Here is a 26998-nt window from a genome sequence, read left to right on the forward strand (position 1 = left end):
GCTTAAGTGAGCATCAAATCAAATAAGCTAATAAAGGTTATGTTAAGGTTAGAGATATAAATAAAAGCTCTCGGTGACAAGACGTGACAAGGTTTTGTTTAGCTACAATATGATATCAGCCGGCGCACTATGGATGGCTTTATCCACGTGATAAAATAACTGTCACTCTTTAACACCGTATTAGGATAAAAAGTGACAGACACCGTTTTATCACGCTTTCACGTAGAGAAGAGCGACCACCATATCCCTACAGGTTGATTGACTGTTATTTTAAAGAACATTTTCAGAAACGGAAAATATTATAGTAATTTGATTTCAATAATAATGTTCTAGGCACTTGTGCACCACTCCACGTCCATGGAGTCTATTAGGTGGGTGAATCAACTTTTTCTTGTCACTAGCTGCCATGGTTACGTTCTCCTGGGTCACTCTTAAAATACTAGTTATTTCGTATTTAAATGAACCAAACTTGAATTTTTTGGTAGTTACAAAGCCTTTCCATAATGGGACATCTACTAAGCACGTTTGTAGAACATGGTACAGCACCTCTTCTAAGAAACTATGCTACTATTGTCTCCTGGCTGATGGGACAAAATAACAACAAGAAATAGTTGATCGACCCAGTACGTATTTCGAACACAACGCTAAATATTTAATAATTTAAATTATATATATAGCATTATATAGGTTTATGTTACAATTCTCAATCGGCTTCTACGAGTATGATACAGTCAGCAGCAACAATTGCTAAGCGGGAGAGGTGTTCAAAATAATGTATGAAATGTACATGGGTGTTATTGAAATTTAAATTATTTATTTCAGGCACAAATCCCATATAGTGTTAGTACAAAATATATAATATGTAATGAAATTAATAATTTATTTGAATCTACTTCCCCCAAATTAAGAGCCCTTCAACGTGCACACTAGCGCCACAGCTAAATAATCGTAATTATTTAAATTTAACGAAAGATATTGAAAAAAGGGGGCCGCTACGTACTGTATTGTGTATTTAAGTACCTTTTGAATTCATCAAACTAGTTTTTATGTTGCTAGATTCGTCAATCTATGCGTCTAAAATTAAAACGGCCGTTTTTGTTTTGAGTTCCTAGATCGACGAAACCAGCAACATAAAAACTGGTTTGATGAATTCAAAAGGTACTCAAATACACAATACAGTACGTAGCGGCCCCCTTTTTTCAATATCTTTCGTTAAATTTAAATAATTACGATTATTTAGCTGTGGCGCTAGTGTGCACGTTGAAGGGCTCTTAAAGCGCCGCCAATATGGGTCACACATAACTGACATAACATTGCTCTAGAACTTAGATCACCGAAAGTACTGTACAAGACGCCATGGTGTGATAAGTGGATAAGATTCGTTCTATCCATTAGAGGAGTCCGGGACTGGGTCAGCTGGCGGTCACCCATCCCTCGCCTACCCCTCCCCCATCCACCTTGCTATTATATTACATCTCTCTTTCACGGTCTAAGGTCACGGCCTCTTGAGATATTAAAATCTGTTTTGTTGAAAACTTAGATATTTTACTTTGACATGCTTATGTTTGAAGTAGAATATTTAAATAACACAAAAGACTCTTTAAGAATCTACTCTGAATACGCCTCTTCTAGATAATATATTTAAAGAAATTTCTAGTCGCTGCCGTCGCTGGTACCTCACAACGAATTGTACAGAAAGTAAGTACCCACGTCGCCATTACTATATAGCTGTACAGAAAAGTGGTTACTTATGTTAAGGCACCAACTGTACGATTGATTTTTTTCGTTTTACAATATAATAAATCGTCGGTTGACAAGCAAAAGTCACTAACTAACACCATTGAAATTATTGGACGTACAAGTGTAATAAAGTGCATTGTTGCTTTAATTTTTTTGATAGTACTTAGTGACTTTTGCTTGTCACCCGACGAAATACAGTAGTAGTTAGTTGTAAAGAAGTGCCCCACTATATTAATCTAGGTGTGGGTGTGGATAAATAAGTAACTCAAAGTTATCAAACAATTTTAAGTAGGTAATCAGTCGGCCTAGCCAAGGTTACAATCGCTATCGGTTCGACAACGAAAAGCATTATGTCTCTGTATCACTCTTCCATATTAGTGTGATAGTGACAGTTGCGTTTTGATCGCTACGAGCGATTGGCATATTGGCTACGCGGCCTGATTCGTTTACTAACCACTCTGTAAGCATACAAAAATAAGTACCTACCATTATAAAATATTCTTTTCTATTCGAACATAAATGAAGAAAAGTAATCCTGTTTCGTTAAAAAGATGTTCACGGTTGTCTTACTGAGACCAAGTACAAAGTACTTTTAAACTTGCGTCTCGTACTGTCGGAACTCTGAATGGATTTAAACTTTCACAATGTGATAAAATAAAACAAGAATAGAGACACCAACAGCGCAAGGCTTATATTCATAATACTTATATGACACGACACGACCTTTTCTTCAAGGCCTCTTAATATGAAAAATCACGGAAACGGAAAAAAGGACACACATCAATAAGAATGAGGTGCTTTGAGCAGAAAAAGAAAAGGTTTAAGGTTAAAAGTATGCTAAATAATCCTTATACAAACAATAAATATTTTAGTAACAAACACATACCATCCTTAGGTACGTTTTTGTTGCGAACATTAACTTACGAGTATACCTACTCCTACTCGTATCATTATTTCGTAAAGACGGACTTTACGGGCGCTATGAATGGTCATACAGCGGTGTCATTTTGGGTGTCACGCAATTTCAGCCAATCGTGCAGTCTAACGCAACTAGTTGCGACCAATTAATCGCGTGATGCTAGCTCATCAACCAATCGCGTTGTAGCATTCCACCCAGGCACACCAAAGGATATTCGATCGGAATAATATAAACCATAATTTGATGTATTCATTGAGATTAGTTATGTAGTATTCTGAATCTGATATGAGTGCATAGCATGCAATACCTAAAGGTACCTACTAGAGATGCCCCGAATAGTGAATTTGGCCGAATACCGAATATTCAGCCCCTCTCTTGGCCGAATACCGAATATTCGGTGACCGAATATTCGGCATGTAATGCGAACATTTTTAGTCACAATTATTATGAAAACTGTTTGCCAACAAAGCACAACGTTTTTGCTAAGATATATTTTTATGTTGAACAGAATTTAATGAATGTAGTTAGAGTCAATCAAATCAGACCCATGATAAAAATAAAAAACTTTGTATATAATCAACTAATGCTCAAAAACATGCCTTCGTATTTAACTACTTTCCAGGAATCCATTTTAAATATTAAATATACCTAGTTTTTGGTTATATTTGTGTGTGATTTTTCTTTTTAGGTAGGTGCAACAGATATTCGGTATTCGGCCGAATAGTAGGCAACATTCGGCCGAATACCGAATATTCGGCAAAGTGGCCGAATAGGCCGAATACCGAATAGTTGCCGAATATTCGTGGCATCTCTAGTACCTACCATACTTCAGTAATTTTACTCTTGTGATTCTGTATACCACTGCAGATAAATTTTACAAAGTACACAGCCCTCCCCAAAATATATGTGAATTCTTCTAGCAGGTGTACAAAGATGTCATTGTGAGTTTTCCTCACCAACAAGCTTGTTAAGTATGCTGCACACTTTGTCAAAAGGAGCTCAGATGCCAACTACACGTCCGCTTTCAAAAATGCTAGGGAATTCAATCTTTTCAGATTCTTTTTAATTTCGAGAGTGTCCTGAGGCACTGCGAAATTTTCTAAAGCCAAGCTAGTTTACTTTTCAAGTCTTTTCACTAAAGGGTGAAGCTTTAAGCGTATTCACAATATAAATATATGGAAATGAGCGCTACGTTCCATTTCAGGCAAATTTGTAATTCCACTACATCTTAAATTCTGCGGGGCGTTCAAAGAACAAGCATTGAGGGATTTATTGTGGGTACTTGACATGACGTAGGTACCTATGTGATGTGAATTAATAAAATTTCACCTTGTAGAGTAACATAGCGGGTACCGGTCCCATCGCTATAATATAACCAATTGACGGATAAAATCGACGCTTACTTAAAATTTTACCCAGGGTCGATAGTTCAATATAGGATTTTTTAGCTCAAATTTATCTCAGCTGTAGAAGAGGCTTAACGGCTCGGCCACTACATTGAGCGACTTGCGACGGAGGCAGCGACAACCATAGGTGGGAACGAAAAGTCCGACCTCTGTATCTGGCTCCTACCTATGGTTTTATCGCTGCCGCTGTCGCAAGTCGCTCAATGTTGTGGCCGAGCCGCAAGGCGTTTAAGTTTTCTTGCTAATATTTACTACCTAAAATGATTGACACTATGAAAGCGAATTATATTCATACTCAGGAAATTGCATTAATTTAACAGGACAGAAACTGAGGGATTACTTATCCACTAAAACTTTTTACACGAAAATTCTCGTAAAAATTACGAGGATCCAGTAACCTATATCAAATTTCCGACGCACAGGGGACATGTCATACGATAACTTCTACCGTAATGTCACAAAACTGTATAACTTGTGGCCTACGTGCCTACGATACTAAAGTGGGGGTCGGTGAAGGTAATATCCTTTGGACAGGTTACTTACAAAGATACCTGCTATAACAAAAATTAAAAAGTTGGAAATTGTTTGAAAGCCACCCAATGACAAACACTTGTATTATGTAATGTAATTTAGAAAGAACCAAATTGAAGGAATGATATATTAATTAGTTATTTTCTTGTGTAGGTAAGCTATACTTAGATAGTGGTGTAGTGTAGCTATGACCAATATGAAATTGGGATGAAATTTTAACTCCTTTAATGTGGAAGACGTTGTAGGCAAGAGTGGAATTGAGTCTATATAAAAGATGACTCACGTTAGACCGGGCCGTGACCGGTCCGGAGCTTCCGGCGCATCACTTTCTATGGAAAGCATCACGTGATCACCTGTCATGTCATAGAAAAGTAAGCCCTGGAAGCTTCGGCCCGGACACGGCTCGATCTAACGTGAGTCATTCTTAAACCAAACGTTGATTTGTTTCTAGCTTCTAACATAAATGTTGCAATGAATTGGATATAGATGGGGTCGTAACTCCCAAGAAAGTAGGTCACAGTGCACGTGCCTAGTGCATGTGCAAGCTGCTCCTTTATATACTATTTACAGTAAAACTGATATTGGAATGGAAACGACAACGTTCTCTCTTTCACGCATATCATGTAAGAGCGTGAAGGAATCCGATACATTTTATATAAGTACGTTGTCAGAAGAAGCCTGAGACTTTATGTTATTGAGCTTCCTGGTTTCTTGAGGTGTCGTTACGTATGCTGATGGTATTTGTTACGTGGTTAATAGTTGAAAGTTGCGTCAACAAATACATATATCGTTAAACCTAAGGTACGTAACTTCTTACGTACGTATGCAGCTGCTGCACTTACATACATAATGAACGTTCTTAATTAAGGGTACCTATTGGTTAGGTAGGTACGCCTTTACAACGAACACTTGAACAAGACAACTTTTAGTACGACAAAGAAGAGACAGATTAATTTTACGATATAGGTATTATTGCAATATTTTTTACAAAGTATTTATTTGGAGTTACAAATTGTTATTTAATTAATATTCACTTTGTGTTTGTTGCAGCGGGCGAATGGCACGGCGCGACATTCTGGTTGCTGGTGCTAGGAGCGGGCGCGTTGGCGCTCGCGACGCTCGCCGGGATCGCTTGCTGGCTCGCCAAGCGACGCAACACTCTCCACAAGCTAGGTAACTATGGCAACGTGACATTCTGGTTGCTAGTGCTAGGAGCGGGCGCGTTGGCGCTCGCGACGCTCGCCGGGATCGCTTGCTGGCTCGCCAAGCGACGCAACACTCTCCACAAGCTAGGTAACTATGGCAACGTGACATTCTGGTTGCTAGTGCTAGGAGCGGGCGCGTTGGCGCTCGCGACGCTCGCCGGGATCGCCTGCTGGCTCGCCAAGCGACGCAACACTCTCCACAAGCTAGGTAACTATGGCAACGTGACATTCTGGTTGCTAGTGCTAGGAGCGGGCGCGTTGGCGCTCGCGACGCTCGCCGGGATCGCTTGCTGGCTCGCCAAGCGACGCAACACTCTCCACAAGCTAGGTAACTATGGCAACGTGACATTCTGGTTGCTAGTGCTAGGAGCGGGCGCGTTGGCGCTCGCGACGCTCGCCGGGATCGCTTGCTGGCTCGCCAAGCGACGCAACTCTCTCCACAAGCTAGGTAACTATGGCAACGTGACATTCTGGTTGCTAGTGCTAGGAGCGGGCGCGTTGGCGCTCGCGACGCTCGCCGGGATCGCCTGCTGGCTCGCCAAGCGACGCAACTCTCTCCACAAGCTAGGTAACTATGGCAACGTGACATTCTGGTTGCTAGTGCTAGGAGCGGGCGCGTTGGCGCTCGCGACGCTCGCCGGGATCGCCTGCTGGCTCGCCAAGCGACGCAACACTCTCCACAAGCTAGGTAACTATGGCAACGTGACATTCTGGTTACTAGTGCTAGGAGCGGGCGCGTTGGCGCTCGCGACGCTCGCCGGGATCGCCTGCTGGCTCGCCAAGCGACGCAACACTCTCCACAAGCTAGGTAACTATGGCAACGTGACATTCTGGTTGCTAGTGCTAGGAGCGGGCGCGTTGGCGCTTGCGACGCTCGCCGGGACCGCCTGCTGGCTCGCCAAGCGACGCAACACTCTCCACAAGCTAGGTAACTATGGCAACGTGACATTCTGGTTGCTAGTGCTAGGAGCGGGCGCGTTGGCGCTCGCGACGCTCGCCGGGATCGCTTGCTGGCTCGCCAAGCGACGCAACACTCTCCACAAGCTAGGTAACTATGGCAACGTGACATTCTGGTTGCTAGTGCTAGGAGCGGGCGCGTTGGCGCTCGCGACGCTCGCCGGGGTCGCCTGCTGGCTCGCCAAGCGACGCAACACTCTCCACAAGCTAGGTAACTATGGCAACGTGACATTCTGGTTGCTAGTGCTAGGAGCGGGCGCGTTGGCGCTCGCCACGCTCGCCGGGATCGCCTGCTGGCTCGCCAAGCGACGCAACTCTCTCCACAAGCTAGGTAACTATGGCAACGTGACATTCTGGTTGCTAGTGCTAGGAGCGGGCGCGTTGGCGCTTGCGACGCTCGCCGGGATCGCCTGCTGGCTCGCCAAGCGACGCAACACTCTCCACAAGCTAGGTAACTATGGCAACGTGACATTCTGGTTGCTAGTGCTAGGAGCGGGCGCGTTGGCGCTCGCGACGCTCGCCGGGATCGCTTGCTGGCTCGCCAAGCGACGCAACACTCTCCACAAGCTAGGTAACTATGGCAACGTGACATTCTGGTTGCTAGTGCTAGGAGCGGGCGCGTTGGCGCTCGCGACGCTCGCCGGGATCGCCTGCTGGCTCGCCAAGCGACGCAACACTCTCCACAAGCTAGGTAACTATGGCAACGTGACATTCTGGTTGCTAGTGCTAGGAGCGGGCGCGTTGGCGCTCGCCACGCTCGCCGGGATCGCCTGCTGGCTCGCCAAGCGACGCAACTCTCTCCACAAGCTAGGTAACTATGGCAACGTGACATTCTGGTTGCTAGTGCTAGGAGCGGGCGCGTTGGTGCTCGCCATGCTCGCCGGGATCGCTTGCTGGCTCGCCAAGCGACACAACTCTCTCCACAAGCAAGGTAACTATGGCAACGTGACATTCTGGTTGCTAGTGCTAGAAGCGGGCGCGTTGGCGCTCACGACGCTCGCCGGGATCGCCTGCTGGCTCGCCAAGCGACGCAACACTCTCCACAAGCTAGGTAACTATGGCAACGTGACATTCTGGTTGCTAGTGCTAGGAGCGGGCGCGTTGGCGCTCGCGACGCTCGCCGGGATCGCCTGCTGGCTCGCCAAGCGACGCAACTCTCTCCACAAGCTAGGTAACTATGGCAACGTGACATTCTGGTTGGTAAGTGCTAGGAGCGGGCGCGTTGGCGCTCGCCACGCTCGCCGGGATCGCTTGCTGGCTCGCCAAGCGACGCAACTCTCTCCACAAGCTAGGTAACTATGGCAACGTGACATTCTGGTTGCTAGTGCTAGGAGCGGGCGCGTTGGCGCTCGCCACGCTCGCCGGGATCGCCTGCTGGCTCGCCAAGCGACGCAACTCTCTCCACAAGCTAGGTAACTATGGCAACGTGACATTCTGGTTGCTAGTGCTAGGAGCGGGCGCGTTGGCGCTCGCCACGCTCGCCGGGATCGCCTGCTGGCTCGCCAAGCGACGCAACTCTCTCCACAAGCTAGGTAACTATGGCAACGTGACATTCTGGTTGCTAGTGCTAGGAGCGGGCGCGTTGGCGCTCGCCATCCTCGCCGGGATCGCCTGCTGGCTCGCCAAGCGACGCAGCTCTCTCCACAACCTAGGTAACTATGGCAACGTGACATTCTGGTTGCTAGTGCTAGGAGCGGGCGCGTTGGCGCTCGCCACGCTCGCCGGGATCGCTTGCTGGCTCGCCAAGCGACGCAACTCTCTCCACAAGCTAGGTAACTATGGCAACGTGACATTCTGGTTGCTAGTGCTAGGAGCGGGCGCGTTGGAGCTTGCCACGCTCGCCGGGATCGCCTGCTGGCTCGCCAAGCGACGCAACTCTCTCCACGAGCTAGGTAACTATGGCATGACTTGACATTCTGTTTGCTAGTGCTGGTGCTCGCGACGCTCACTCGGCTTGCCTGCTGGCTCGCCAAGCGACGCAATTCGCTGCACAAGCTAGGTTACTTTCATTTACTACATTCTAGCTTCTAGGCATAAAGGCATGTGTCGCGGAGATCGCGAAGACTGTCATAGTGGTATGTATCTTATCTGTCACTCTTAGCGTACTTTCGCTGGTAACACTGGCGATGGAGGTCGGCAGTGTCATGTGTGACAGCGAGGAAGATGGCGGGAACCGAGTTGAGACAAGTTGAGAGAGGTCGTCTGAATTTCTGGTACGTAAGAGGTGGTGTGACGCCGTGGCGCGTGCATCACGTACAGGAGATTCTTGGTAAGCGAAACATATCTATATTTCGATATATATGGATATTGCAGTGACCTTGAATTAGCGACGACCTTGAGATCTATCTGAGTTGAAGAATTGTGTGATATTCTTTGTGTGTAACTCGAGTTTGAATGTAACAAGTGAGGTGGCTAGAGTTTATCGGTTTGAGTTACTGGAGGTTTCTATATGGAGGCTGATGGATGAGCTGTAGGGGTTGTTGTGGAGGCTCGTCGGGGACCACATGGTCCCCACCTCAGTACTCATCGCATATTATGAGTTGAGAGATATATGAGATTCTGAGTTTATGAGAATATATGAGTTGCGGGATGCACGATGAGTTCTCCTGTGTTGTGGAGATTCAGTTGTGCCGTGCATCCACCGATATAAGCCACGGGACTTGGGGCCCTTCTAATTTTCCCTGAGAGAGTTGAGGTTACATTCATAACAAGAGATGCCTACGAGATTGAGAGGAGATGGAATTGTGCGCCCATCGAGAGTTGATTTATGGTCATTGCAGTAGCTATTTTATACTGTGCTTTATATATTTAGAGATCCATGTACGAGTACGATACGATCCGAGTACGAGGTTATCATTACATCCCCCTAAAAGTAAAACTCCGCTACATGTTTTGGTGGAAATGCTTAAAAATATGTTGGTTACGGTTCACGTGTTTGGAATGAGAAAGAGTTGTCGTATGTTGAACTATTTCTTTATTCAACTTGACTTTTTTTTTTGGTTTGGGTATGCCCATTGTGGTGCGTACACATGAAGAGAATGAGAAGAGAGAATTGCCCAGCCATGAAGAGAATGTGCATGGCTTGAACTCAGTACTGATACTACTGATTGATACTAGAGTTTTATCACACAGTGAACCGGCCGACAGACGAGATCTTGTTTTTTTTTTCTTTTCCATAAATCAGCATTTGTTGCGCGGGTTGTATACCGTGTTAAAAAAAAAATCTACCCATCCTTTTCTTTTGGGTGCTAGAGTGGGACAAAGATAGTGTAGTTTTATCTGTCTATGGAGTGAGACAGTCTTTTGACAAACTATAAGATAGGAGCGGTAATTATGTTTTTATTCTGGCAATACTGAATTTAATTTCTAAACACGTTCAGAAACACGCCACTGTTTACTTTCGGTCAAATTCAATTGTCAAATTTATTTAGTAAATTTGTCATTTTGCGCACGTTTCCTCATTAATTTTATTACAAAAAAAAAAAAAATTATATTGAAACTTGTTTGTTGTTTTATTTTCCCTACGGACTTTATTTACGTCACGTATTACTTATTATGTTTGGTACGGAATCGTTCGGATACGACAGATCGATCGGTCTGGTCGTGTAGAGGATGTTTAAGAATGAAGTTTATAAGTTAGTCTACTTTGTCTATGGTTCGTATTTTCCAAACTTACCCGTTTTTCTTTTGCGTGTTGTGAGAAAAGTTTGTTATAGAAGTGGAAAACTAATAAAAGTGTGCAAATACTTAATTAAGGAGTGCCAAAGTGTGGAAGTAGACTGCTAAATAAACCATTATTAGCATCAAACAAAATGCAAGATTAACAGGAGATTCAGAAGCATATGAAGTACATCGATAGCTTGCATTGCGTACAAAATGGACTTTCTGCTTTCCACATTACAATTGCGCCTGGAAAGGCTAACAGAAGCGTTAAAGGGAGCCGCAGAGGCCCTTAACAGCATTGAGACTGGCGTAGCAAGGGACAGGATAATTGCTGTGAGAATTAACGTTAGTAATAGACTGTCAGTGCTCACAACAGATTTAAATAGATATTTGTCTGGCGCGACGGATATAAAAGAAGATTTATGCAATGAATGTCGAGATATGCAAGTAAAAGCGGAGGACACGCTGACCGAATTAGAAATCGCGATAAAACTATATTGCCATGAAGGGGAAAACAATCATAGAACGCGTCTACCTAAGTTAGAGTTAGGGAAATATAACGGTGACATCCTAAAATGGAACACTTTTTGGGATAAATTCGCGGCTAATGTTGATAATAAGGACATTGCCAATGTTGAGAAGCTTTCATACTTGCTAGCGTCATTAGAGGGGCCAGCCCTACAAGCAGTCGAGGGTCTGGAAACTACTAACACGAATTACCCGATTGCGGTAGACATTCTCAATAGCCGCTTTGGTAAACCTACAAAGGTCATCGATGCTCACAATGATGCTTTGCAAAATTTAGCTGTAGCTAAGGATTCACCTGAAGATTGTAGGCGCACTCTGAACAATATAGAGAAACACCTTAGGGTATTAGAGGCTCTTGGGGAGAAAGTTGATGCTAGTCACCTTAGAGTTATCATACTTAATAAATTTCCATCAAGAGTGGTATACCAAGTGTGGCTTATGTCAACCGATGATTCTTTTGCTGCAATCTGGAAGGCTTTGGACGCCGTAATAACAGCCATGGAGAGTTCGGTTGTTACAAACATGGAACATTCTGTGATTCCAGTAAAGTCCAGTGACACAACGGAGATGAGTACACCTGCTTCGACAGCAACGCTGCAAATTAGAGCTGTAAAGAAGAGAAAATGGCAACAGAGGAGGGAAGCAATTTCAAATCAACCTAGCAAGAAACGCCCTAAGAGAATGTGCATATTTTGCAATGAAGAACATTATAGTGAGGACTGCACCAAATTTAACACTTATAAGGAGAGGATCGGGAAGCTCAAAGATAGGTGTTATGTGTGCTTTCAAATAGGACACCGTGCCTCCAAGTGCACAAGAAAGAGGAGATGTGTACATTGCTCTAGGATGCATAATAGAGCACTGTGTCGACAAAAGGTGCAAAGGGGTGAGGCTAGTGAGATGGCTCTTTCAAACATGACTTCAGTTAATGTACCGTTGAATAAACCATCTAATTTCTTACAGACGGCAGTAACCCAAGTAAGGACAGCGGAGGGGAGAAGTCTGAGCATTAGACTTTTACTTGATTCTGGAAGTCAACGAACTTACATTACAAACAAAGTAGCAAAATTATTACAAATTAAACCTGATGGAGAAGATTGTTTGATGATTTTTACGTTTGGATCAGAAAAGCCCAGAGAAATGTTATGCCCATATGCAACAATAACAGTAGTGAGTAAACGTAATGTTGAAAGACTGATTAGAGTGAATATAGTTCCACACATCACCGCAGAGCTACCCATAGCTAAGATAGAGTCACCAATGATAGACATCTGGGCGGACGATGCTTCTACTGGTGAAGGCATCGATTTGTTGATTGGAAATGATTTATACTTCTCATTTATCAGGAAGAGTGTTGATATGGGAAATAACACTTACCTAGTAGATTCTGATTTTGGTTGGTTCCTCGCAGGAAGTGCTACGAACAACAGAGAAAGAGACATTCTATCAGTTGCTACATATTGCCAGTGCCATGATATCAATCAAGACTTTACAGAACCAGATCTTCCTCTGCGCACCATAGATGTCAAATTTTTATGGTCACTTGAGAGCATCGGGATATGTGATTCTCCAAAAACTACATGTGAGGAAGAAGCCGTTCAGCACTTTAACAATACTGTCAAATACAGTGGAGGACGGTACCAGGTCAAGTGGCCGTGGATAGAGTATCCACCAAAATTACCTACTAATTTTGGACTTGCCTTTGGAAGATTAAAGGGAGTATTACGAAGATCAGATAAAGAAGTCATGACGGAGTATGAGGAAATCTTGAAGGAACAGCTTGAAGCGAATATAATAGAAGTTGTGGATCCTACCATTCCTGCTGACCATCCAGTTCACTATCTGCCTTTTCATATGGTTCAACAGAAGGGAAAAAGGGGTCGACTGGTCTATGATGCTTCAGCTAAACTGAAAAACGAGAAGAGCTTGAATGAGTGCTTATATAGAGGTCCGAACATGCTGGAAGACCTTACAGGATTGATACTGAAATTTAGAATTGGGGAAATTGCTATCACCGCCGATGTTGAAAAGGCTTTTCTTCAGGTTGGTCTACAAGAAGAGGACAGAGATGTGACCAGGTTTCTCTGGGTCAAAGATTTGAAAAAGGAACTGACTGAAGACAATATCATGCAGTACAGGTTCTGCAGAGTGCCTTTTGGAGTAATATCGAGTCCTTTTCTCCTAGCGGCAACAATTCGATATCACCTTTCAAAAACCAACAAAAGTCTTCTTCCAGTGATAGCAGATAAATGCTATGTGGACAATTTAGTGACTTCAGTTCAATCAAGAGAAGAGGCTCTCAATTTGTATGCTCAAACTACAAACTCATTTAAAGAATTAGGAATGAACATACGAGACTGGATGTCCAACGACAAAGATTTTGTAGAGAAGATTCCCAAGCAAAAGAGAGCTAAACAGGAAAGTGAGATGAAGATCCTCGGTTTGGTGTGGAATTTGGAAAATGACACTTTAAAGCTCAAACTGAGTGACGAAACCTTTGAGAGTGAGATCATAGACAGAGGCATTACTAAGAAAGGAGTCTTGAGAGTGCTAGCACGTCTGTATGATCCTTGTGGTTTTGTGTCACCACTCATGCTACCAGGAAAACTCTTGTTCCAGGAGATCTGCACTAGGAAGTTAAAATGGGACGAGATTCTGCCTGAAGACTTGTCGACATCATGGAGGAACATAATTGAGAATTTAAAAGTTGTTAAGAACGTAGAACTGCCAAGACATGTCGCAAGTGGATCAAAGTCGGAATGTACGAAGTATGAATTACATTGCTTCACTGACGCATCTATGAATGCATATGCAGCAGTTGTTTATCTGCGCGTCATAAGTGGAAAGCAAGTATCAACTGCGTTTCTCATGTCTAAATCCAGAGTAACCCCAGCAGAAGACAAAAGTGACCTCAAAATTCCTAGACTTGAATTGCTAGGGTATCTGATAGGAAGTAGACTTCTGAGGTATGTTAAAAGCCACATAGACCTAGATATATGCAAGATATATTTGTGGACCGATAGTCAAGTTGTCATAGCTTGGATCAAATCAAGTAGATTACTTCCACCATTTGTATCGAGACGAGTCAATGAGATCAAGCAAATTAAGGATACCTTAGGCGCAGAGCTTCGCTATGTCAACTCATAAGAGAACCCTGCAGACATCGCTACCAGACCTGAATTGTGGCATCATAAACAGGATCTATGGCTCCATGGTCCAGATTTTCTTCTACAAGACCAAAGTGATTGGCCTAAGGAGCAGAAGAAGGAAGAAATGTGCTTGGCCGGGAGGGCTCTGGACACGGTGGATGGTCCAGAGATGACAATAAGAGGCTATGAGGACCAAGATAGTGATCTTAACCTTTCTGAATTGGAGAATAACCCTGCAGTCACTACACTTCATGAAAGTGTGGATTCTATTCAAAACCCATCAGATGAAGAGAAGTTTGAAGAGACAGTGACTGAGATTAAAAAGTTACAAGGAAAATTCTTTTCAGAAGAAGTTTCAGGAAAGGTGACCAGTTTGTCACGAAACTTAGGTCTCTTTGTAGACGAAGATGGGATCTTGAGATGCAAAGGAAGGTTCGCGAATGTTAATTTGTCGTATGATAAGAGATATCCCATTCTTGTTCCGAAGAAATCGCCCTTCACAACCCAGATAATACTGAAGACGCATAGAGACAACTACCATGTTGGGGTTCCACACACGCTAAGTATATTACGCGAAAAGTATTGGATTCCTCATGGGCGAGCCCAAGTACAGAAAGCTCTGAAAAGATGTTCGCAGTGTGAGAAGTATTCTGGAGGTCCTTACAAACTGCCACCGCCACCTGCACTACCTAGTGAAAGGGTTAATTATAGTTCTCCATTTACCTTTACTGGATTGGACTATCTGGGTCCGGTATTAGTGGAAACAAATACTGGCAGAGAAAAACGATGGATTTGTCTTCTGACATGTCTAGCAGTTCGTGCTGTACATTTGGAGTTGGTCAAGGCTTTGACAGCTGAGGAGTGCTTGCTAGCGATACGGCGGTTCGTGGCGGCCAGAGGACCACCTAAAGTATTGATATCCGACAATGCACTACAGTTCAAGCTGACGAGTGAAGTACTAATACATTCATACTGCCAGGAGAAACATATAAAGTGGAAATTCATCACGCAGCTTGCACCCTGGCAAGGCGGCTTTTACGAAAGATTAGTAGCACTGGTAAAGCACTGCTTAAAGCGCACACTTGACAAGCATTTACTAACAGATGGTCAAATGCATACAGTAGTGAAGGAGATTGAGGCTGTATTGAACACGAGACCTTTGACTGCAGTGGGTTCCGACCCAGAGGGAGTGCTGCGACCAGCTTATTTTCTGTCTCTAGGTCAATGTCTAGAAATAAACCCAGAACTTGGCGAGGGAACCTCGCAAGGCACCAATACCAAAGTCGACTTGGTTGAAGGCTGGAAGAGAGGTCAGAGGATTCTTAACGAATATAAAGAGATGTTCACCAATCAATATCTACCAAGTCTGCGAGAGAGATTCAGCCACTCTCATAAACAACCACGAGTGATGTCAAAGAAGTCTCCAGAAGTCGGTGACATAGTACAGATTAAGAATGATACCAAAAATAGAATCAATTGGAAGGTTGGTAAAATATCAAGTTTAATCCGAAGCCGTGATGGTGAATGCCGAGCAGCCAAAGTAGTAGTTGGCAATACAGAGTTTACGAGATCCATAGCCCATCTGTATCCTTTAGAGTCTGATACGTATGGCCCAACGGATTATGCACAACTACCAACACGAGACAATGAGAAGGCAGAGACACCAATTGAACACAGTGAGATGGTTGAAGCTATGCAACCCATAAAAGCATCAGAAACAATACCCGAGCCCGAGATGGAAATTGATGAACTAACAATCCCTACTGAGTCTGCAACCGAGAAGGAAATTTCTGTGTTAGATTCAGAGAGTAGTCCTACGCAAACTGAGCAAGCTCCCGCTGCTGATACACACGAGACAGAAGTGAGAGAGCCAAGTGTTATGGAAGAGCGGCCAGAGGAAGCGACAAGAGTAAGGAGGAACGCTGCCATTTGGGCTAGAGAGCGAATAGCCGAATGGACGCGTCAGCTAATGACGCTGCTGATGTAACCCTTTTGCCTTGGGGAGTGTCGCGGAGATCGCGAAGACTGTCATAGTGGTATGTATCTTATCTGTCACTCTTAGCGTACTTTCGCTGGTAACACTGGCGATGGAGGTCGGCAGTGTCATGTGTGACAGCGAGGAAGATGGCGGGAACCGAGTTGAGACAAGTTGAGAGAGGTCGTCTGAATTTCTGGTACGTAAGAGGTGGTGTGACGCCGTGGCGCGTGCATCACGTACAGGAGATTCTTGGTAAGCGAAACATATCTATATTTCGATATATATGGATATTGCAGTGACCTTGAATTAGCGACGACCTTGAGATCTATCTGAGTTGAAGAATTGTGTGATATTCTTTGTGTGTAACTCGAGTTTGAATGTAACAAGTGAGGTGGCTAGAGTTTATCGGTTTGAGTTACTGGAGGTTTCTATATGGAGGCTGATGGATGAGCTGTAGGGGTTGTTGTGGAGGCTCGTCGGGGACCACATGGTCCCCACCTCAGTACTCATCGCATATTATGAGTTGAGAGATATATGAGATTCTGAGTTTATGAGAATATATGAGTTGCGGGATGCACGATGAGTTCTCCTGTGTTGTGGAGATTCAGTTGTGCCGTGCATCCACCGATATAAGCCACGGGACTTGGGGCCCTTCTAATTTTCCCTGAGAGAGTTGAGGTTACATTCATAACAAGAGATACCTACGAGATTGAGAGGAGATGGAATTGTGCGCCCATCGAGAGTTGATTTATGGTCATTGCAGTAGCTATTTTATACTGTGCTTTATATATTTAGAGATCCATGTACGAGTACGATACGATCCGAGTACGAGGTTATCATTACATCCCCCTAAAAGTAAAACTCCGCTACAGCATGTAAATCGCGAAATTCACCGATAGAGATCTGTCAATGCGTGTTTGCGTCTAGTTCCGTCTGAATTATATAGTTGTATTTATCGCTGTAAATAAAATAAAGTTTCGTTCTAATTTTTTTATGGACGTGCTTATTTTTTATTCTAAATGTCTCCACTGTGATTTGATCTCAAATAGGTAAATATGTTTTTTTTTTCTCTTAGGAGGCAAGCGTGGCCCAGACAAGGCGCTAGTGTTCCAGCCGCCACGCCGCGCCACCGCCGTGCGGTCTCCAGGCTCAGCGACCCACTACCTGCGCAAGTCTCCGTCACCTACCGCACCGACTGCGCCAGCTACCTCGCCGCCTAACGCGCCGATCCCGCCGCAGATCCCGGTCAGTACATCACTAGCCACTACCGTGCGGTCTCCAGGCTCAGCGACCCACTACCTGCGCAAGTCTCCGTCACCTACCGCACCGACTGCGCCAGCTGCCTCGCCACCTAACGCACCGATTCCGCCGCAAATCCCCTTCAGTACATCACTAGCCACTACCGTGCGGTCTCCAGGCTCAGCGACCCACTACCTGCGCAAGTCTCCGTCACCTACCGCACCGACTGCGCCAGCTGCCTCGCCACCTAACGCACCGATTCCGCCGCAAATCCCCTTCAGTACATCACTAGCCACTACCGTGCGGTCTCCAGGCTCAGCGACCCACTACCTGCGCAAGTCTCCGTCACCTACCGCACCGACTGCGCCAGCTACCACGCCGCCTAACGCGCAGATCCCGGTCAGTACATCACTAGCCACTACCGTGCGTTCTCTAGGCTCAAGTGCAAGTGCAACACTAGTCACTACTCTCTAAGCTCAGCGTCACTTACGCAACGCAAGTCACCCTACCGCACCGACCGCACCCGTGACATGCCGACCACGACGATTCCGCCGCTGACCCTTGTAAATACAAAACTAATAAGTTACTACCTTCCGGGCACTGTCATCCACTACCTACACTCAAGTGTCTTTCACCCGCTCATTACCATTGACGTATATCTCAAGACTGACCTTACGGGCAATTAGAATGGGACATGAATGGGGCCAGTACAGCGGTGTGACACCGCTGCAACGCGATTGGTTGATGAGTGCGCATCACGCGCGCGATTGGTCGCAACTAGTTGCGTTAGACTGCACGATCAGCTCGAATTCGTCAGTGACACCGCTGAACTAGTACCATTTTTAGTGCCCGTAAGGCCCGTCCTGAAATATACGTGCTCAATACCTTGAAAAATTTATAATTTCTCGAAAGTAGAGAACCCGATTAGAATTTCCCCACACTTGAGCGGTTATATATCAACGTAACGACTAAATAAAGGATGACTCACGTTAGACCGCGCCCTGTCCGGGTCGGAGCTTCCGGAGCTTACTTTTCTATGACATGACAGGCGATGCTTGCCATAGAAGCTCTGGCCCGGACACGGCCCGGTCTAACGTGAGTCATCCTTAACCTGCCGCTCAATATACAAATGTTATCTTGCAGTCATCCGGCGGCAACAGTCCGCACACGCCGACGGCGCCGGAGCCGGCCCCGTTGAGCAAGGAGCTCGCCGACGCCAATGCCACCGAGAAGCCGAACAAGCCCGCCGACTCCGACAACAACGAGGGACGGCTCGGCGACTTGCATTTCAAACTGCGGTGAGTCGCGTTTTGTCTTTGACATTCATCGTCATCATCATCTCAGCCATAAGACGTCCACTCGACCTCCATACGTACCGGTTGGAAGCGACCCGCACCCAGCGTCTTCCGGAGACCTTAATAAGGTCGTCAGCCCATCTTGTGGGTGGACGTCCTACGCTGCGCCGAGTCCGTGGTCTCCACTCGGAGCACTTTTCGACCCCATCGGCCATCTTCTCTGCGTGTAATGTGGCCTGCTCATTGCCACTTCAGCTTGCTAATCCGGTCGGTGACTTTAGTTCGTCTACGGATCTCCTCATTTCTGATTCGATCACGTACAGAAACTCCGAGTTTAGCCTTGACATTATTTGTCCCAAAATGTGTTCTCGATAATGTAATGCTTTCTATAGAAAACGGATGTGCCATACGGCTCAGGACCCCAAGATCCGGGACCTTGGGGCCTAACTAAGATGACAATCGTTTGCGCTACAACAACGAAATGTCTTCTGTCTCTAAAACTCTTCCATATTATATGCAATAGAGAGACAGATGATAGCGTTTCCTTGTTCAAATCCTATGCCCTATACCAAGCGCATCTAGTTTTAAGAGAGTTTAAAGGGATTGCGATACCCTACCAGGGTGCCATGCGACCCTTTTCCATTGTATTATACCATGGTTTGTTTGTACAATACTATACCTACTAGTTATACATCTTTTCGGGCATTAAGGCACCTACTTCTGAACTACATAGTCCAACTTCATAATACAATTTTTACTATTCTGTCTTACAGTGCTTTCTCCGCAAAATACCTAGATACCAATATGCGAGACTGTAGTGAACGTCCATTTCTCGTGGACAATAGGAATCGAAAACCGCTTACATTATACATGAGGCTGCATTGTTGGCTTGTGTCAACGTACCGGCCGGGAAGCCGGTCGATATTTCGATCAGGACGTAATCTGACCGCAGGCAGACAGGCTAAAGGAAGATACCTATTCAATGCTGAAGTGCTGGTTTAAAAGATAGGAATATAACAATTCTGATCTACAGTCTGTAGCTTTCTTTAACTATGAAGCCCATAGGTACTACTATGAGCGCTCATGTATTTCTTCCATAGAAAATGTATAGAGTAGTACGTTATAGTTAAAAAAAGTAGGACTACATCCTAAGACTACATCACATGACTTTTCGAATACCGTTTATGTCTACAAGATGACTCAGTATCGCAGTTTATTTGTGGTTCAACTCTACCTAAAGACACATCTTATGTTCTTATGCACTTTCCTGACATCTCTAGACCAGGAATGAGGGATTTCCTGCGAGTACCTTTCAACTAACCGAAACACCCGTAACTTATAATCACTTGATGTTTGAAACAAATAAAGGATATACAAAAAAAAATGTCAAGGATATTTATAAAACATATATTATTATTATTATAGTTCGTTTTTTTAGTACTAGAAAGAACTTTAAAAAAGGTAAGCGATCTTGACGTGTCTTTTTTAATAAAGTTTTTAAATTAAAAGACACATCAAGAATGTTTACCTTATTTCTAATGCTAAAAAAAACTATACATTCGTCTATTCTGATAACTGTTACTACCTCATTCCGTTTAAAACTCTGCTAATGACACAGTTTTTCCTATTATGACCTTTTAAGTATCTAGAAACACGTTAAGGCATTTTTAGAATCCCATAGTAAATATGCGATTTCTCTTTTATTACCAATCCATCAATGACAGCCATAAAGATGGATATACGCGGGGTAAACAAGCAATACGCGGTAAAATCGATTGGTTAAGTACCTACTAAATAAATATAGGTGGGTGATATCGAGAACCAGTCACTTATGGGTCTTACTCCTTTAAATATGAAATGCGTACTCAAAAATATGTGTAAAGTCATGACAATACATCTCAAATACGTTTAACTGTGGTGATAGGACCAGACGAATGTTGAATTGTTGACCTACTGGCGTATTCGAACTTCAAGATATTCACAAGAGACGACACGTACTAGATCCATTCTAGATACGTTATAGTTTAGATAGCAACTAGTTCTCTTTTGCAGCGCAATTCGGGCAACCAATGTCACTTTTACGTTAGATAGAGTAAGATATCTATTAGATGTGAACTGGATCTCTAAGTCATATCCTGTGGAAATCGTTCAAGAGAACATTATTATATGAGGCGTTAAGTTATCTTTTTCTTGGTATATGACATTTATTTCAGTTTATATCTTAATACCCGTCTAGACTAAGAGTTAATAAAGGATATGTACCTCCCACGCTAAAATTTGATAGCGAAACAAATACGCGATGAGTTCTTTAATAGGCAATCAATACAAAATAAAAAATAACTAAGTAACTTAATAGCTTAGAATTAAAAGCTCCCTGAGGTGTTCTTAGTTTAATTGATAGACATAAGTAAACAAGCATTCACCCCCCATCATGAAGGGGGAGGCCTATGTTCAGCAGTGGACGTCTTATGGCTGAGATGATGATGATGATGATGAAGTAAACAAGGGCAACCTATAATAAATAATGGTACCTACTGCCGTAGGTACAGAAAGGAAACTTCCTAACCGAAGTTTGACAGCGGTTCAGGGTCGAATCATGCTGTCCCTTTCTAATAAATGGCACTATCCCTTTCGGCTATTTAGGGTTGTCAAAATTCAAGCCATTTTCTTATCATCTGTGGTCGTGCAAGCAAAGGGACGTCAAGTCGTGTCAACCCTAATAATTGCTCGGAGCAATGCTGAGCCGAGTTTGGCCGAAGTCAGGAGTTTCGCAACCCTGCCTATACGCGATTGTCACACGCTTCTCCCGTGTGCGAGCGCGACAGCTATGAACGCATCGATGTCCCGCTCGCACACCGCAGCGGCCCGCGGATGCGCTTCCAATGTGAAAACCATAAAATCAATGAGGTGGTAAACAACTAAAAGCCATCGGAGCCCACTCACGCCCCCGCGCGGCGGCGTGCGTCAAACTCATTATTTACAGCAATTTATAGTAACAAGCTGTCTTACGTCGGGTAAGGGGAAACTTTCTGCAAATAGTCTTCCAAGAACGGGTGTCATTCTGAATCCCTAACAACGTTTATCCTAAAGTCACTTGCCCTAACTGGTTTGTCCTAATGGGCACATGCCCTAACGATCAATTGTCATAACGATTATTTTCCATAATGTAAGGTTCTGAAAACTGGTTAGGTTTTAGAATTTGCTGCCACAAAAGTAGGTTAGGTTAGGGTTAGAACTGCGACCTTCGCAAAAAAGAAAATATGCTTAATAACATTAGGATAAGTAAATAATAATTAGGGAAAACAAAATTAGGGTTTTTAGTGTTAGGACACTGATCATTATGACAAACTATATTGGGGAATGCAAAGATAGGAGAAAAGACTTTAGGGATTCAGATATAGATCCTCCAAGAACTGACAGTGTGGAAAAGTACTAAATAGTGCATTATGGTACGAGGGGGGGTAAGGAAAATATTGTAAACGAGGGTCTATAGAATCACAACAGCCGCAGGCTGGAGTGACTTAAAGGTTTGCTTAGCTTTAGAGCTTTCTTATTAAGTAATATTATTTTCAGGATAAATAGCTCACGTTCCATATCCTACGTTACCAGACATCTTGACAAATAAAACGTAAAGCCTTGATAGGTATACTTATTCGTCCCCGTGGCGGCAGTAAAAGTCTTTATGGCCTGTTTCAGACAAACTTAACCTTTAGCCGCACCGGCTGCTGGGCGGATACGAGTATCTTAATAAAAAACCATAGGAAAAATAGGCCTTAAGTCCCATACTTATTCAAACTCATAATGTAATGATTGTCAGATTATCATTAGTCATAACTCACCGCATTCGGTCACCGGTCGTGTGACCATATCTTCAAGACAAAGTTTGGTTTTGCGAGCCACATAAGGGCATTTCATAATTCGGATAAGAATTGTTGATGGAGTCGCCATTGCCGGATACGGGGAAGAAGGAAGGGAAGTCATAACCTCATAATTCTGACACCGATAACTTTCAGGATTTTCGTAGGGTTATCCAATAGATAGGTTATAGTTAGGTTAGGTTTGTTTTATGACAATCCTGAAAAGTTACGCGTTTCGGAGAAAAACCAAATTATGACTAACGAAAATGTGGACAAACAATACATTATGACTTGAAACTTTATGGGAAACAATAGAGACCCATGTGACTGATACCGCTATATTTAAAAGTCTACGGGTGCATTATTTTTCCCTCAAAGTAATAATACCTACAACAAAACCACCTTTATATTTTGTCCAACGGCAAACAAGTAAAGTTGCCTGTGCAAACTTAAATTTACGACGCTACTGTTCCTTTTATAGGTAATATATTTTTCTACATTAAATGACTCCAGTTTTGGCTTTTCCAACTGTAAATGTAAGGTGGTAAGAATGTTTTTATAGTTCTAAACTTAGTTTAAAAGGTATAGGTACTGATGGATGTGCATTTAGTGGAATGATTAGAATGAATGAAATTTCTTAGTTTTACTTGTATAAGTCCAAAATAGAGTTGCAATTCAATTGCGAGTTCAAGAAATCATCGAATCAAGCCGAAATCGGCCGGAAGGATCATCATCAGCATAGCTTCGATTTTAGAAATAATTGACTGCAAAATATAAAGTAATACCTATTTTATGAAACACCAAGTTAAAATATATTGTACAAATATGGTAATAAAATAAAACAATAATGACCAACTCTACCCGGCAGCAACCATTTTGCTTTTATTGTTCCGACGCACGATTGTAGTACCCTTACCATGAGTTTAACAATATAATATTCAATTTATTTATTGTGTTGCATATTTAAAGCTTAATAAGCTTAGTCTAGTCACTAGATTCTGGTGACTATATGTGACGTTATCTATGAAAAGGGACCTTATCGTCGAATAAGCCATCGACAATAAGGTCCCTTTGCATAGATTATGTCCCATATAGCTCTAGTCCTACACCGGAACAGGCCACGCTAAGAAGAGTGTGTCGCCAAAATGGTTTTTATTTCCAACGTTTTTCGTTTTCGTCACCAACATGCCAATCGTTTACGCTCCGTAGCGAACGAAACGCAATTATCACTAACGGTGAGGTACTAATATGGAAGAGTGATAGAGAGACACAAAGCGTTGCGTTGTCGTAGCGCAAGTGATTGTCACTTTGGCTAGGCACTCAGATCATTAGAATACCTTCTTATTAACTTCTCACTAACGGTAAATCTGAGATGATCTGCGAGTGAGTTGCGCGCTGGCGAATACTGCCGCGGTAAACTCGTGGTACGGGTTCTAGTACTGAAGTATCTAATTAAACTTCATACAATACACGATATTTGCTCCCGACGCTATTGATTTTGGTTTTGTTTTTATTGAAGTATTGCGGGTGTGGTGGCTCTCAACTTTTCAATATGTATTTGTGTTGGCTTGGTAACACAATATGTTTATTAGTATTTATACCTAGACAGATTACATTTTTGCAACCGAACTAGGTACGTATTTTCGGCACTTGCAATTGAAACTCCTTCCTTGGTCCTCCGTCCTCCGTCCTTGGTCGTCAGACACCAAAAAACTAGTAAAAGACTACTAAACTAGTCTGGGTGTCTGGCGACCTACGAGCTGCCCCTTTTTTTGCACAAAAACTCAGCGTCGCTGTGCAGAGGTCAACGCGGCCAGCGTCCTGGGAACAATGCCTCAGGCTAATTTAGGGCTAGATTTATAATTAATTTATTTTGTTATTTAATATCTGTTTTAATAAAAGACAGATTAGAGCTTTTTATTCTAGGCTCTAGGGTAGGGTATAGGAAATAAATGAGCGTCTAGTCTAGAAATCAAGACTGCGAGCCATAAGTTTGCGGTTTCACGATTAGTTTAGAACTATTAAACTCTGCCCGATTCGAACTTTAAGATACGTTAATTAATAGATCTAGAAACGATATGGATTAGATGTGTCAGTGTCAAAAGCGACGTTCTTGATTGAAGGCACGTCTCATTTGACACTGACATATCTAATCCATATCGTTTCTAGATCTATTAATTGACGTATCTTAAAGTTCGAAAACGCAAACTTGTGGCTCGGAGTCTTGAAAGTGGATTTATTTAATGATCGTTTCGTTACAAAATGGAATATGGTGGAAATTACCATCAAAATCGTTGCAGACTCATCTCGGTCTAACTCTTATGAGATTATGACACAAAATAAAGTTGGGTCTCTATTGTTTCCCAAATAGTTTTAAGTCATAATGTATTGTTTGTCCGAATTTTCGTTAGTCATAATTGTTTTTTTTTCAGAAACGCGTAACTTTTCATGATTGCCATAAAACAAACCTAACCTAACCTAACCTAGGTATATATAAAATAACCTTACGAAAATCCTGAAAAGTTAACGGTTTCAGTTTTATGACTAACGATAATATGACAAACAATACATTATGACTTAAAACTCTATGGGAAACAGAGGGACCTCAATAAAGTTAAGTCCAATGGAACTCTACTTTTTATAAAGTTCCACGTCTTTACATGTGTTTTATTTTCAGATATGAGAACGAGAAGAACGCATTGGTGGTGTCGGTGGTGTCCTGCCAGGGCTTGCCAGGACGCGAGCCCGCAGGCCCCGACCCCTATGTTAAACTGCAGCTGCTGCCGGACAAACAACATAAGGTCAAGACCAGGTCGGTATCGTTAACTACATATATCCAATGGGAACACCTTCCCGGTGTGGCATCTCCTTTGTCCACGTCGTGACGCAAAATTCTAACAGATGGCGTTAGCATTTCCTACATTGCGCTTACATAAATCCGAATGTCAGTTACATATATATGTATACTACTCTTAGTTAACTTTCGACGGACTTTGGTCCCCAGGCACAACAACCGCCTAGAGAAAGTACTTTTATTGCTCTCTCTCTACATACTACACTGATAAGTTATTTGGAGACTGCACGCGACTAAGTACTTCATTCGAGAGTAAGAACGTATTGGGCAACCAATCCGACAGCGCGAGTCGACGGATACTAGTCGTGTCCCTTTTCAGCCAAAATCCCTAGCCCCTACCTTTTCACCTAGTTCTTTTTTCGTTTCGAGTGTCAACGTCTCACTGAAGGATGACGATCACGCTAAACCGGGCCGAGGCGTCCGACATGTCAGTTTCTATGACGGCAGATCGATGATCACGTGGTGCTTTCCATAGAAAACGATGCGCCAGAGGCTCCGGCCCGGCCCCGGCACGTCTAGCGTGAGTCAACCTTAATACAGTCCCTACCATGCACCATACTTACCTTACTGTATCGGCCAGACAATCTATAAAGTTCAAACAGCAGTGGGTGACAATGAAGATCCTTTACTTATCCTATGTGCTCCATATTCCAGGGTGGTCCGCAAGACCCGCTGCCCCGTGTACGATGAAGACTTCACCTTCTACGGCCTGGCGCCGCACCAGCTCCCAGCCATCACTCTGCACTTCGTCGTACTTAGCTTTGACAGGTGACTATACATTCATCATCATCATCATCTCAGCCATAAGACGTCCACTGCTGAACATAGGCCTCCCCCTTCGACCTCCATACGTGCCGGATGGGGGGTGAATGCCATAATCGCCACGCTTGGCAGGCGGGTTGGCGATCGCAGTCGAGTACACCGAATTTGAGGGACGCTGCTGCCCGTCCACCGGTGGTTTTGGACGTAGTTTAAGGACATACCCGAGTCCGGGACTATACATTGAGGAGTGTCTTTTCAAAAGGGCTTATTTTTGTATGGTGCCCATAGAGAAATAAGCCCTTATGAAAATACTCTCCTCCATTGTCAATGTTTTTCCAAGTAGATAACGTAGTGGCAGTGACCGACTTGGGAACCACAGTAACCATCATCATCATCATCCTGGCGTCAATCCCGGTGGTGCCCCCGCGCGGGGCGCGAGGACCCGGGGTCCGCCTTCCGACTCCTTCGTGACCACTTTGCCCGATCTTCGGCATCCCTGGTAGTGAGTCCGTTGGCACGCATGTCCTCCTTGACGACATCAAGCCATCGCTTCTTGGGCCGGCCTCTTCTTCCCGTACCGGGAGGAGGCGGCATGGCCAGGCATTTGTTACCCACGTAACTTGCCGGTCTGCGCGAGACGTGGCCATACCAACGAAGGCGACACTCTTGCAGTTTGTCTGCGATGTCACGGACGCCAAGACTACCCCGAATGTGGGCGTTTCGGACGCGATCCTTGCGTGAAACTCCGCACATCCACCGTAGCATCTTCATTTCCGTGACACGCAGTTCCTGCTTGTGCCGCTCTAGTAAAGGCCAAGTCTCGCTGCCGTACAGAAGGGCAGGTCTAATGATGGTCTTATAGACCTGTCCCTTCAACTTAATCGGCATTTTGGGGTCACAAATAACCCCAGTCAT

At 43.9% G+C, this 26998-nt stretch overlaps 1 protein-coding gene across 1 annotated transcript in view; it reads left to right on the forward strand.

The window, feature by feature from the left end:
* Positions 1–26998, forward strand: part of LOC134669369 (synaptotagmin-4) — a 60793-nt gene that overhangs the window by 23037 nt on the left and 10758 nt on the right. Inside the window, exons 2-6 of the mRNA XM_063526885.1 lie at positions 5647–5769; positions 17152–17321; positions 18459–18613; positions 25145–25279; positions 25976–26089. Coding sequence (XP_063382955.1) covers positions 5647–5769; positions 17152–17321; positions 18459–18613; positions 25145–25279; positions 25976–26089 — 697 coding nt within the window. The remainder of the gene's footprint in view (positions 1–5646; positions 5770–17151; positions 17322–18458; positions 18614–25144; positions 25280–25975; positions 26090–26998) is intronic.

Source organism: Cydia fagiglandana, chromosome 12 (genome assembly GCF_963556715.1).
Source record: "Cydia fagiglandana chromosome 12, ilCydFagi1.1, whole genome shotgun sequence".
In the NCBI taxonomy this organism is placed as follows: domain Eukaryota; kingdom Metazoa; phylum Arthropoda; class Insecta; order Lepidoptera; family Tortricidae; genus Cydia; species Cydia fagiglandana.